Source organism: Petaurus breviceps, unplaced genomic scaffold, assembly GCF_028583685.1.
Source record: "Petaurus breviceps papuanus isolate PSGF00001 unplaced genomic scaffold, PetGlider_PUasm1.0 91133, whole genome shotgun sequence".
Lineage (NCBI taxonomy): Eukaryota > Metazoa > Chordata > Mammalia > Diprotodontia > Petauridae > Petaurus > Petaurus breviceps.
In genome coordinates this window covers 88,657,341-88,671,941 of record NW_027187419.1, presented here as the reverse complement: position 1 = coordinate 88,671,941, position 14,601 = coordinate 88,657,341, and the positions used below count along the sequence as shown (strand labels likewise).

General features: G+C 34.4%; 1 protein-coding gene across 1 annotated transcript in view; it reads left to right on the top strand.

Annotated features, from left to right (window-relative positions):
• KCNH7 (potassium voltage-gated channel subfamily H member 7) overlaps positions 1-14,601 on the top strand; it is a 664,682-nt gene that overhangs the window by 588,627 nt on the left and 61,454 nt on the right. Inside the window, exon 9 of the mRNA XM_069079806.1 lies at positions 13,112-13,364. Coding sequence (XP_068935907.1) covers positions 13,112-13,364 — 253 coding nt within the window. The remainder of the gene's footprint in view (positions 1-13,111; positions 13,365-14,601) is intronic.

Here is a 14,601-nt window from a genome sequence, read left to right as displayed (position 1 = left end):
CCTGGATTAATTCCTACATCTCATTTCTCAAAAGATAATTGAAATTATCCAGCAGCAGACATTCTTCCCACAGTACATTTCAATTGTCTAGACCTTCCTCCTCCTCTGATAAGTGCAATCAATTGAGGGGATTAGTGGTTAACTTACCCTAATGACTAATGATCATAAGTAGAAAAATTGTTAGAGGACCTGAATCATTCATCTTCAATTTTTGCTAAAAAGGAAAATGGAAAAATAGAGAAAGCTGCAGAACCAGGACAGCAATTTATACACTAGCAATATTGTAAAGACAAGTTTGAATGACTTAAAAATTCTAATCAATAAGAAGAAGAATCAATAATGAACCATGTTGCCAACCTCCTGACAAACAGGTAATAGACTCCAGGTGCATCCCTGACAATGCAAGGATGCTTTTGTTTGACAATCTATATTCGTTACAAGGTTTTTGTTTTCCGTTTTATTTTTCAACTGGAGGGAGGAAGTGACAAGGAGAGAGAATAAATGCTTGTTAATTGAAAAATTAAAATAAAATGTTACATTTTTTAAAAATTAAATTTTCAGCTAAAGGGAAATATGTAGCTACCCATTGGAGAATCAAAAGAAGTTAATAGAATTTAGTCATACTCCTAAAGGCAACCTGAAACATTTCATAGAACATTTAATCAGCATTTGTTGTGATATTAATGATAATAATTATTTAAATCTGCCATAAAAATAATGGTAGCTTATGAACTAGCATTGGTTGCTTTACTAATAATGAAAGATAGTGAAATTCTACTAAGAACCTGATAATGTCCTCCATAAATTAACATGTATTAAGATAGCTAATGCCTTTAATGAAAAGGTGCAAAAAGGTCAAGATGCAGAGAGATATATGGGAAAGGATAGTTCAGGAAAAGGCAATAAGAGAGGCAAAAGACTAGGCTAAGACCTTTTTAGCATGAACTGTTTCTTTGAAAAAATTGGCAAGCACCACACATGCTGAACACCAAATAAAATAAAAAATAAAATTGATTTCATATATATATATATGGAAAGTGGAAGGCAAGGCAATTGGGGTAGTAACTTGCCCAAGGTCACACAGCTAGTAAATGTGTCAAGTGTCTGAAGCTGGATTTGAAAATTAATTAGATTTTAACAGACAGGAAAAGACTTTTTTTTAATGTGGGAGTTTTCCCTGGATCAGCTTTCTGTGTATAATCTGATCATAGACACATCAGAACTAAGATAAAAATTATTTTTAAAAAACAAGAAAGCATAATGATAGCAAAAATAAAAGTATTACATGCAATAGAAAAATCTTAACTCTGAACTCTTTAAATAAGTCAAAAAGTATTAAACACCTATTATGTGTCAGGTACTATACTAAATATGCAGATGAAAAGAAAGGAAAAAAAAACACCAACTCAAAGAAGTCATAGTTTAATGGAGGAAACAACATGCAAAGAACTACATTAAAGAAGAGTTTATTTCACTGAGGGAAAACTCTAGTTTTAAGAGGAACTGAGAAAATCTTCTTGCAGAAGGTGGAATTTTAGCTGAGATTTCAAGGAATCCAGGGAAGCAAGGAGAAAGAGATGCCAGAGTATAAGAATTCTAGGCATCAGTGACAGTGATAAGAGATGGAGTGTCCTATACAAGAAACAGCACAAAGACTGCTATTAAGGCTTACGTCACTGGAAAGTGCAATACATGAAAATGCTGATAAGTAACTGGCAATTAAAAATAGGGAAGGGACAATTAAAATAACATCACTACAGGCTGTGATAGCTTTACATAGAAAGTTAACCAGTGATACTATTTGCTGCAAGGACCCCAGAAGAGTTCAGAAAGTGACTAAGAAAGATGCATGACTTACCAACTAGAGAGAAATAGCTGTTGATACAGCAGCAGGTTATATAAAATCATTTGTAAAATCTTATGAAGAAAGGTGATGGAAGATAATGAAGAATACTGTCTTATAAGGCAGAGAAAAGCATCGGAATGAAAAATAAGTTTAAAGAACATTGGTAAGACATTCAGCTAAGCAAAGTCATCACAAGGGCATTTAAGGACAAAAAAAGGACATCAAGTAAAAGCAAAAATAAAACTGATTTGCAAAAATAGTTATAAAAAACTTTTTTCTCCATTGAGGGCAATGAAACAAATCACCATGCTTGGAATAAATTTCACATATCCAGATATGCCTTATAAGGGGAAGTATAAATGGAACAAAAATAGAACAAATATAGATTTTTTTTAAAAAGTAATAGAGAAGAAATCTGAGTTAAAGGTCAGATAATTGTGAGGGAATCAAGGGACTGATATACAAGACAACTAAGGAGAGGAAAAACACCAAAACTATGGTGGGAAATCCTGGGCTGTATTTTTTTTTAAGTGAGGAAGAAAAGAACAGTATCTATGGGGCGGCTAGGTGGCACAGTGAATAGAGCACCAACCCTGGAGTCAGGAGGATCTGAGTTCAACTTCAGCCTCAGACAACACAAAAACTAGCCGTGTGACCTTGGGCAAGTCACTTAACCCCAATTGTCCTACCTTCCTCCCTCCAAAAAGCAGAAGAAGAAGAAGAAGAAGAAGAAGAAGAAGAAGAAGAAGAAGAAGAAGAAGAAGAAGAAGAAGAAGAAGAAGAAGAAGAAGAGTATCTACTAGCCTATCTTGTGATATTCCTATTTATACAAATCTTTCTGAGGGTCATCTATGCATGTATTGAGGTCATCCTGGATAACCATATTAGTTAATAAGGAAAAAGTCGAATTTCATTTGTCACATTCAAAAATGGACCACATCTTTACCACTTCACAATTTATTGAGATGATTAAGATTTTTTTTTAATTTTTTTAAAGCAATTGGGGTTAAGTAATTTGCTCAAGGTTACATGGTCAGTCATTTTGTGTGGGTGTTAAGTATCTGAGGCTGGAACCGACTCCAGGGCCCCCGACTCCGGGGCCAGTACTCTTACTGTGGCACCTGGCCGCCCCTAAGATTAAGATTATTAAAATCCCACAGTTGTTGGTTATGAAAAAAAGCATTTGATTTAGAGAAAAATGCTCTTTTCAACAAGGTATTTCCAATTCCTATATTAAAATCATTCAAGATTCCTCAAAAGTGATAAATAAAATGGAATAGAGAAGTGACAAGCACTGTTATATATGTCCTGGGTTTAGCTGCATAATTGAATTTTAAGAGTATAACAGCTGCTCATCTATCTTGAAGACGTAGGAGATAGCCATTACATGTTAAAGATCTGAATACCTAGGTAAAGGCAGCATAATAACCATGTATATTTCTTTGGTTACGCAACTATAGAGATTATGTTACGTAAATTATCTGACTGACCTAAATTTAGAGAGGATGCTAAAATTTAGTGAGAATCCTTACTTAGTGTCATAGCAGATCCAAGTTTATTTAAAACTGAATATTATTAGTAGTATAATAACTAATTATGCGCCATATATATAATAACTAATCTAGTACCTGAAATTCTATATGAGAATTTATCGTGAAATCAGAAAATACTATACAACAATAACTTATATTCTAAGGCATAGATTCAGATCTAGTCAGTGAGTTTGCCTTTTGAAAAATGTACTTGTAAGCAGGGTCAATATGTTATAGAAAATTCATCAAGGATTAAGAAATTTAGTGACACACTATATTTCCCTAGAAAACCTAATGCTCATTAAAACAGTCATCAGAAAATATTTATGGAATTAATATACTATTTTCTAGACTACTTACCCTATCAGGTTTTTTTTCTTAGTTGTTGCAAATAATTTACTTTTGAGTATCCTTTCTTTTCCATAAATGATCCCCTTTGTCCTTTATACACTATGCAAGGTTTGATAGGTCATAAGTCATTTTATGTGACATAGAAAACCTTCCAGATAGTCCCTGGATATAAGGGGTATATGAACAGTCAGTTCTGAGTCTCCATTAAATCCAATAGTCAGAAATATTATGGAAACAAAACATAGTATGGGTAATACATAGATGGTCTGTTGTTAAAGACCATTTAATGTGTAGCTCAGTTAGACAAGATCTAGAAACTAAAGATGTCAATCAAGATATTATACACAGGATGGGTAAGTATGGAGAGGTTGCAATCCATGTCATAGAAGAGAACTGCCAGACAGATATAATAAGAGATCTATTTAGCTTATACTTGTGAGATCTTGTCCATGTGTCACAAATACTGCATTCTAATATATACCTACTAATGTCTCACTTCTTTTTTAAATTTTCTTCCTCTCCTGTAACCCCCTTCTTTTCTATGTATGTTGGGGTGGGGCAGGTAAAGAAGTTATCATAACCAGTATTGCTGTTATTTTTGTTGTGTCTTCCCTGTTTTTGATCATCAGTTGTTTATCAGTATTTGTCATACTCTACTATAGTAACTTTCATACTGTTCCTTGCACATGAAACTCCTCCTGATTCTGTGCATTTTCACTAGCTGTCCCTCAGGCCTGGACTTCTCTCCCTCTGGCATCTCTGTCTCCTTATTTCCCTGGACTCCCTGAGATCCCAGCTAAAATTCTACCTTCTATAAGAAGGCTTTCTCAATTCCCCTTAATACTAGATCTTTCCATCAGAATCACAGAAGGCTAGAACTCATAGGGTAGGGACCTTAGAGATAATCTGGTCAAGCCCCCTCATTTTATAAATGAAGAAATAAAAATGTTAACAAATTTAATAAATTAAATAAAGTTTTATTAATTGAGAACAAGGGAAATAAAAGGATTTGGTCAGTACCACTCAGGTAGCAGAGCCAGGATTCAGACCCAGGGATTCTGACTCTTCCCACCTGCCATACTGACCATAAAGATGATGATGATAATGTATAACTCACATTTATACAGTGCTTTCCAGTTTATGAAACACTTTCCTCATAAATAACCATGTAAAGTTATTATCGTTAAGCGAAGAAAAGATACTGGGAGTGAAAACAATTATTTAATAGTGTGGAAAGAATAGAGACAATCACACTAAAAAGTTTCATTATAATAGCATTTGTTCTAAAATATTCAAACTCTGGTTCCTCTTGAGTGTCTTTTAAGGTGATTTAGGCCCAGAAATATCAAAGAAACATCATTGTAAAGAAATTTTGCTTATCAGAAGGTCCTGTACTACAGGCCCCTCAGATAAAGCTCTAATAAGAATTAAGTAAACAGAATTCTTAATATAGGAAGTATCCCAAAGTCACTAAGACTTTGGGGCCACCCTGTATATTCTAATCTAAGTCTTAATTTTCTCTCATAAACTTTAATAGTTTAAAACTTAAAACTGCACTAAGTTATAAGACACTCTTTATATTCTATTCCAAATGCATCTTTAATAACTTAAAACCACACTAAAACTTTTGGGATACCCTATATATTCTATCCTATAGTATATTTAATAAAAAGGAAGAAGAATCAGAATCACAATTAGCTCTATGCTCTAAAAAACATGGTCATCAGGTACTGGTAAATAAGAGATAAAAATTTTAATATATATGTAATTGAATAATAAAATTCAAATAAGCATTGATACATTTATGAGGTGCATTAGGTATAAAAGGTTGTATGAACAGCGATATAAAAGTTACCATAATACTAATGAGTTAAAAAAATCTATTTAATGCATTTATCACACATGGTCACTACTATAACAACTCAAACAGATTGCTTTATAAATTCAATTCTAAAATTTCACTGGACTTTAAAATAGGCCAGTTAAAAATGTGCAGTACAGAAATTTTTAAAGCAGTATGTTAAGGTTACATAATACATATTACATTCTATTCTAAGAACATACACAGTAACATTTAATATATAATATAAATCATTATCAGTGGAATTTTAATGAATAATAAATACACTGAAATATTTCAGATACATCACAGAAAAATGAAAATAAGCACAGAAAATTATTGACAGAAGAAGATTCTTTTAAAAATTTCTAGTTATAACTTTTAAAATAGTAATTTATGTTGATTACTACTTTTTTAATTCTAGTGTATTCAATGCATAATAAAAATATAAATTTTAATAAAATTGAGTCATCATGAAGCTAAAGGCAGTCAATTAAATAAAGCTAACAATTGATACCTCATCACATTTGGTTAATGCTTATTTTAACAAGTGAATAGATGGTATCTAGTTTTCATACTTTAATTTGCTTTATATGGCTTCTTTGAAGATTTGTGAGAAAGTATTCAGCATAAGAGGGCCAGCTAGGTGGCACAGTGGATAGAGTGCCAGGCCTAGAGTCAAAAAGATTCATCTTCCTGAGTTCAAATCCAACCTCAGACACCAGCTGTGTGACCCTGGGCAAGTCACTTAGCCCTGTTTGCCTCAATTTTCTCATCTGTAAAATGAATTGGAGAAGGAAATGATAAGTCACTCCAGTATCTTTGCCAAGAAAACTTGAAATGGGGTCACAAAGAATCAGACATGACTGAAAAATGATTGAACAACAAATTCACCTTAAGAAGTAATATTTTACTTCTTTCTTGACTTTGTTTTAATATTATGTCCATTGTAATTTCCCAGTACACTATAAACTATGGTAGATTTCTTATTTGTGAGCATAGAAAATATTTCAAATTAAATTATAAGTACTCATTTTATTTATAACTCAGAGCTTGACTTTGACAAGCTAAAATAGCTTGATATGCTTCAAGTTAAGGCAAGGGGAATGAATCTCACAGTTACAAAATTTTAAATTATTTTATATGAAATGGTGTCTGTGTGCCCCACTGAAATAGAAAAAAAATAATAATGTTGCATTTCCCTCCATCACATGGATCCTCTATGGCAAATTTATAGGAGTACATGGATGAGGGTCTGTCTCACAGGATGACTGGACCAACATGGGTGGAGACCTTCATCATTCACCAGCATACTATATCTATATGATCACAGGCCGTAGGATGAGAGTATCCTAGAAATAGAATTAGAAGGACCTTAGAAGTCACAAAACTCAACTCCTTTATTTAACAAAGGAGGGATCTGTGGCTCAGAGAAGCTATACATATAGTAAGTAGATTTATCTGAGTATATGAAATTACATTAGAAAAGGTTAAACTACATTCACTTATTCCAGACTACCATTTAATGCAGATTCTTTTGGAAGAATTTATAAATATACCAAGTGCTAAAATAGCTTTAACACTCAATATAAATATTAGTACAAAATCTACCATATGTCTGGCTGTGTGTTTAACATATGGAGATATACAGAAGTTTATGCCAGGCTTATAAATATATACCAAAAAATTCACTGGACTTTTAGCAATATTTAGCCACCTGCCCCAACCAACTAGTGAAACACAAAATAAATTAACTGAAAGAACTTTACTTTGTAAGTCAAGTCTATGGGAGTTTCACCCTGTTGAAAGTTTGTGAATATCTTATGAGATGATATGCTCTGCAAATGTTATTAGCTCTGAAAATGTTTTCATGGATGTTCTAAGATTGAAAGGCAGTATACCACAGTAGAGAAAGATAGCAGCAGAGGTCCTCGCTTTGTGACTCTGGGCAAGTCAATTTACCCTCTCTGTGCCCCAAGCCTAGACAGCTTTCTTTTTTTTTTTTGGAGGGGGAATGCAGGGCAATTGGGGTTAAGTGACTTGCCCAAGGTCACGTGGCTCGTAAGTGTTAAGTGTCTGAGGCTAGATTTAAACTCAGGTTCTGACTCCAGGGCCAGACTTCTATTCACTGTGCCACCTAGCCACCCTCCTAGACAGCTAGACATCTTAAACTCTAAGTTACCAAGCAGTGGTTCATCTATATAAGTAGAGGGAATTTCTATGGTGGGAACTTTTTGTATCAGTGAAATGACAGGTCCAGACAAAACAAGCAAAAATTTAAGGGTAATTATGTTTTTATTATCAATCTCTGAAGCAGCTATTAGAAGCCTTCTGTTCAAATTTTCCCATTTAGAAAAGAGAACGTTATTTCATGTAAAGATTTTCATTACTTTAATTAGGGAAGATGATAGAAGAAAACTTGAGATGAAGGCTATTCTTCCATGTAGTAGTCAAGTAAATGTAGCTATGACTTTCCTTTTCCTTGGTCCAGTGAGGCATTTAGGCAGAACAGACTGGTGTTCTAAAAAAAATAGATATTTGGAGCCGTAGTAGCAAATTCAAAAAGAAACTGAGGATACTAATCCACATATAAGCATCTCTACAAGCCATATATTGACTTAGTTTTAAATGTTACTTATGTTTTACTGTATTTTTATTCATTTTTCTAAATATTTCCCAGTTATGTTGTAATCAAGTTCAGTTCTCCATGGGAGTGTTGCTGGCCATGTGTGACCCACAGGCCTTGTGTTTCACACCTCTGATTTATAGTTGAAGTGCAGTGACACCATTAAGGTACTTGGTACATGTTCTTCTGCCAAAAAAAAAAAGTCTGCCTTTCATAGGAATACCCAATTTCTACTGCTTATCTGTGGAGAAAATTTACTATATAACTATGGCTAATCAAGGAATTGTAGCAAGAAGCACCCCAGCATACCCAGGGTGGCTGCCAACACAGGTTCTTAGATCTGCTTTTCTAAAGGAAAGCAACTCAAAATGAGTTAACAATCTTGCTTTAATCAATCAAACATATCATTTACCAAGTTCAGGGGAAAAGTCAGCACCCCAAACTTCAGAGTATACAGACAGAAGTTACAAACAGAAGTTACAAGAAAACAGAGAAACATTACTTTTCAAGCAGACAGGCCTCCAACTGTCTGACCATTACATCCATCCATACCTAGTCACAGTTACCAGAAAGGAAAGCATCAACATCTGGGTTTTCAAAAGGGGGAGGGAGGTCCTCAACAGCTGCCCAGAGTCTTATCTCGTCAAATCACACAACATTTCTCAAAGTGAGCCCCAAAACAAAACCTCATATCAAGGTTTATATAGCCTTCTCCTGGCTCAGAGAATGTAACAGCCCTCTTGACCCATTGCCCAATCACAAAGTATCTCCTGAAAAACAAGCCTCCTGCCACAGGCTCCAGGTGCACTTAAGCCTATCGAAGGGCCTAGGGCCAGGGAAGATCTTAAATTTACATTCCCATTACAGGAATTTAAGCAAAGAAACTGAGCCGAAAATAGGGAGGGTGGCAGCAAGAAAGGAGTTACACACCTGAGAAAATGTCAATGAAATGAATTAAATATTCCAGGATTCTCTTTCTTTGATTTTGTTTAGGTTAAGTTCTAGTGTTAAATTAAATGTACTTCCTATCTCCTTACTCCTCCTTTCTATTTGTCTCCAACTTTTCTCTCCTTGTTTGTCCCACTTTTTTCTTTAAAAAGTTCTATGTTTGAATAGTGTAGGAGACGAGTTCTTAACCTAGGATCCATAGACCTCCTCCATGAATAGATTTCATGGAGTCCATAAACTTGAATGGGAAAACAATTGCATTTTTGTTTTCAACTAATCTCTATCTGAAATTTAGCATTTCCTTAAATTATTTTAAATCATTATTCTGAGAAGAGGTCTATAGGCTTCATCAGACTGTCAAAGGAGTCCATAAAATAATAATAAAAAAAACAACAACGAGAAAAAGGTGAAGAACTCCTGGTTGAGAATTTTAAAACTGACTTGAGACATGTAAGCTATTGTGCCCAATCAAGTTAATTCAGCATATATAACGTGTATTTTTTTTTATTTAAAAAGTTTCCTTTGAGTTATGTTAATAAGGATAAAGGCTAGGAAAAGATTGTTTGAAACAAATGCCACAACATATTTCCCATGTGTAAACATGGCCTTTATGTCAACATCCTGGGAATCCTTCTGTCTCCATTAAGCAATAAATAAAATATCTAGCCTCTCATTATATGTGAAATACAAATCTTTAAAGGAATGTAACAAAATGGAATTGGCCTAGGCATTCTAGAAGATTTGGTATAAGAGATAGCAAGTTTAGCTAGGAAGAGCAAGACTATTTTTTTTCCCCATTAGTTTGAAAAAGTATGGTCATAGAATTCAAAAAGATTGTGGTCCTAAGATGTCCTGATACCCCTAAATGGCATTTGAGATGAGTTAGTTGCAGTTTTTTTTAAGTTGTTTAAAGGCATCGTGGATAGAACATTTACTACCTTTAAAGTCAAGAATTTATTTCCAGGGAAATGCAAAAAAAGAAAAGAAAAGAATGAATTCCTCTCTTGTAATTTATCTTAAGTAAAACACTTCCTTCTTGACAAGCTGGTGTTTTAGTCAACATCATTATTATTGATAGTAATTTAAAAACTGTTTTTTTCCAATGTGTCCTAGGTTCAGGGCAAAGGAAAAAAAAAAGAAAATTCAAATTTCCCAAACAAATTTAGGAGTTGTCATTTGCATTACAAAAAAGCATAGCACAAAAACCCATGAATACTTTAGTATTCACAAATATGATTTAAGCTACTAAAGTGATTTATGCATACTGTAACTATTCAGGAACATATCTAATACCCAAATAAAGATATGCTTTTTAAAGATATGTATTTTATTTGACCACTTTCCTATATGGTGAACCCTTCCTATAAAATAAAGAGCTACTTTAAAGAATTAGGAATTATCTCCTTACACCTGCTCCCTTCACAAAATCCCATCCCCTCTCCCCACCCCTACTTCTTCCACAATATGGTATAGTGGGAAAAGAACTAGAAACGATGTTCTAAGATGTGTTCTAAGCCTAGATCCGCTACTTCCTTATTTTGGGCAAGTCCCTAAAACTCAGTTTCCTTGTCTGTAAAATAAGAATAATAAGATCTGTCCTGCCTAACGCAGATTGCTATGAGAATTACATGGAATTATGTATTTGACAATTCTTTTCCATCTACACATGAGTGCCTAAAATTCTACCATTTCTACTTTTAATTCTTGGTTTAAGGTTTTCTCCTTTTCTTCCCTGTTGACATACAAACTCCTAGAAAGACAAACGTTTAAGCCCTATTCATCATTCATACTTTTGTGCGAATGAGTTTATTAAACACACACACACACACACACACACACACACACACACATACAACACCAGAGAACAAGTTAACCTAAGTCCTGGAAGGTTACTACCAAGGTGGGAAAAGGAACTTAGAAAGGGTACCAAAGATATATTTCACCTGCTTCACAAGCTTGAGTAGGGTTGTCACTGGCTATGAGAAGAAGGAATTGTGATTTTCACCTCTGCAGAATATCTTATATTTATCCCTATCTTATGATGAGGTAGTAACACTGTCAAATTGCTAGTAATTTCTTACCTTCCCTTTGAGCCTATGTAGTTAAATGACTCATATCTGGAGCCATAACACCTAACATCATTTTGTACTTTTATGGCCACCATTTCCTCCAAGAATGAGTCCATTGCATTTAGCTCATAATATAAAGTCATGTGCACAGTAAGCTTTAGGTAACTGTTAGGACTTATTTTCATTTTACTGATGGAGAAACTGGAGCACAGAGCCCTGAGTAAACAATGAACTTAAATTACTTTCCAGGAAAAAAAATTATAATGAAAAAAGAATAACATTGACAATATCAATCAGAAATTTTTATGTTGAACTTATTTGGGCTACATTTTGCCAATGCTTCCTATTTTGTGAACAGGTCCTGAGTCTATGAACAGGTCTCTATGAAAAGGAAAATCTACCAGATCAAAAAAGAGTTGATCTACTATTTTAGCTCTCTGAGTAGCCAATTTGAGTCCCAGCTCAGCCAGTCAGATGCTCTACCCTCCAAAAAGGAACCAGCCCAGTCCTGTTCAATTCAGTAGTCTCATGTAAAAATGGCCTCTCTTACTTCTCAAAGATTTCTTTAAAATTTAATTAAAATAGTGCCTGATACAAAACTTATCTAAATATTGTTATTGATAGATTGACAAACATACATCTCATATGAATTGATTATACAGTCAACTCATGATTATCTGCAGTGATACAAGGGGCAGTGTCAACAAAAATAAAAACAACAACAACAAAAAAAGAAAAACCAGCAAGCAGGTAATCTGTCCCCAGACCCTAAAAAGACAGTCTTCTCCTGCATTAGATTACTCAGCTTATATTTTTTTCCAGCATTTTTCACTTCATAACCTGGTTCTATATAAGCCAGCTTTAATATTAGTTTGTAATCACCACTTACATATATATGTACTTACATATATATGTACACACACAAATGCTGCTAGCAGGAGGCAGCAACTCATATTCACTATCAGGGAAATTGACACAAATTGAATTTTCAGTCAATAAGTTGCAAGTTAGATAACACGTGAACAGATAATCAGGAGTTGGCTAAAAGTTAGTTCTATTTTGTAGGAATTTGACAAGTTCTATTTTTGCAAACTAAGAAATCTAAGTATGAATCAAATCATATTTGTCCAAATGTAATGTTTGATCTGTCCCTCCTAGTTACAATTAACTACAAAGCGAATGGCAAAGCTGTAGCATCCAACCTACATTATACGTGCATTATTAATGATGGCATACATAGCATCCATTTTTGAAGACTAACCCACACTCAAAGTTTCAAAGCATGCTTCCTTTTCTCCTTCCCTTTCTCTGTTTTTAATGCCAATTCAAAATACTTAATGTTAACAATGTGCAAACCACCTCATAAATATTCTGGGTACTGTTCTGAACTCTCTGCAGTGTATGACATTTACAAATACCAAGGTTATTTCCAGAGCAAAACTTCTGTTAATTATAATTAATATATAGATCAGCAATGGCAGTCCAAATTGACACTTAAGATGCGTCCTGAAAGGTGATTACCTTTCTGGTTGTATTGCCTTTCATTAGTTACATCTGATTAATTGTTAATTTCTATTATATTTGTGTAGAGTGTGATGCTATATGACATCACAAGAAATAAAGAACAGTAAAGGTTTGTAGGCACTACAGCTTAATGAGACATTTGTGTTCAGTCTGAATGCCTGAAATTAATTGAGGGAACAGATATTTGAGGGTGAATTATTACACATTCAGAAAACTAAATATTCCTTACCCACAGCAAAGTAAAAACATTCCCAACAACCTCCCCATTGACACTATTGTTACGACTATGTCCAGTTGGAAAAGGATTATATTTTATGCAGACCAAGACAGTCTGTATACTGGTAGTATGAAACTTTTTACATTTTCCCCCCTTAGGTCCTAAAGGGGTTTCCAGAGTGTCTACAAGCTGACATTTGCCTGCATCTCAACCAGACTTTACTTCAGAACTGCAAAGCTTTTCGGGGGGCCAGTAAAGGTTGCCTCCGAGCTTTGGCTATGAAGTTTAAGACAACACATGCACCTCCAGGAGACACCCTAGTTCACTGTGGGGATGTCCTCACTGCACTTTACTTCCTATCCAGAGGCTCCATTGAAATCCTCAAAGATGACATTGTCGTGGCTATTCTGGGTAAGTGCCTTAGAACGGGAGGGTGAGAAAGTCAATCCTTTGCCAAATTATTTCACAGCTTATATATAAAACTTCTTGGCCATGATTTTTAAGGACTAGTCCACATTTATGATTACTATTTTAATTCTGAGTAATTTGAACACTTTGTTGAATTCATTTTAGACTCTTCCAAGTTCTCATGTTAGACTTTCTTCCTGTGTGTTTAACTGATGTAAAAGTTATGTGGCGTTATCTTGTTCTTGAGAGATACTTAATGTGTGTGAGGTCAAAGTATGGGAATGGTCTTTCATTAGTATTTTATCTTGATAAAAAAACTTTGCAATTTTTGTATTCCCAGTTGTTCCTGTAAGCCATTAAGATGAAAGGTATGTGCATGGCACTATCGTGACCATTTCATGGCTTAACAGAGTTGCATTTCAATGGCCTTGGTGTCTTGCGTTGTCCTACATCTCCCCGTTCCCCAATAAGGAGAAAAGGGCTTCATAACCTGGACAGGGTTGTGTCTTTGTAAGCTTTATAAGCTTATTGTCTCTTTGTAAAGTTGTATACATCACACCTGTGGAAGAGAGATGATGAGATAAAGAGATAATTTAAAAAAACTAAAATATCAGCTGTTTTAGAGTATGAATGAAAGGTAATATCTAATATTACCCTTAAAAGTTAAATTTTAGCGAGTAGCAACTTTAATACGTTTTTATATGAAAAGTCTCACCAAAACCATAGCTCTTATCTTAGCACTTCATCTGAACTGTTCCTTACAAAAACTGTGATTTTGTCCTTCTCTGCCCCAACAAACCTCCCCTGAGATTGTAATCTCCTTAAGACCAGGGCCTGTGTTGTGACTCCTCAGTGCCTAGTACAGAGTAGGTACTTAATAAATGTTTTGTCATGTACAACAATATAAATAATTGTATTCAGGGCAATGGAGTAAATGAAACTGACCTTCCTCTCCCTGCCTCCCAGCTACAGGGGTGGGAATCCCAGAAAAGAGCAAATTTGTCCATCTCCTTTCCTCTCTGTTCTTGATGAGGAAAGGATCCAGGGCACCTGGAAGTTCTCCTCCCACTGCCACTTTTCCCAAAGGAAATCCAATTAATATTAACAATACATTTAAAACTTTCCTTCTTTTAGCTATTAGAGCTTAAAATTTCTGTTATTTATTACATTGACAATTCAGTTCCCCTTAAATATTAGTGCATAATTCACAGATTTACAATAAAGAAATATTCAAAGTTGA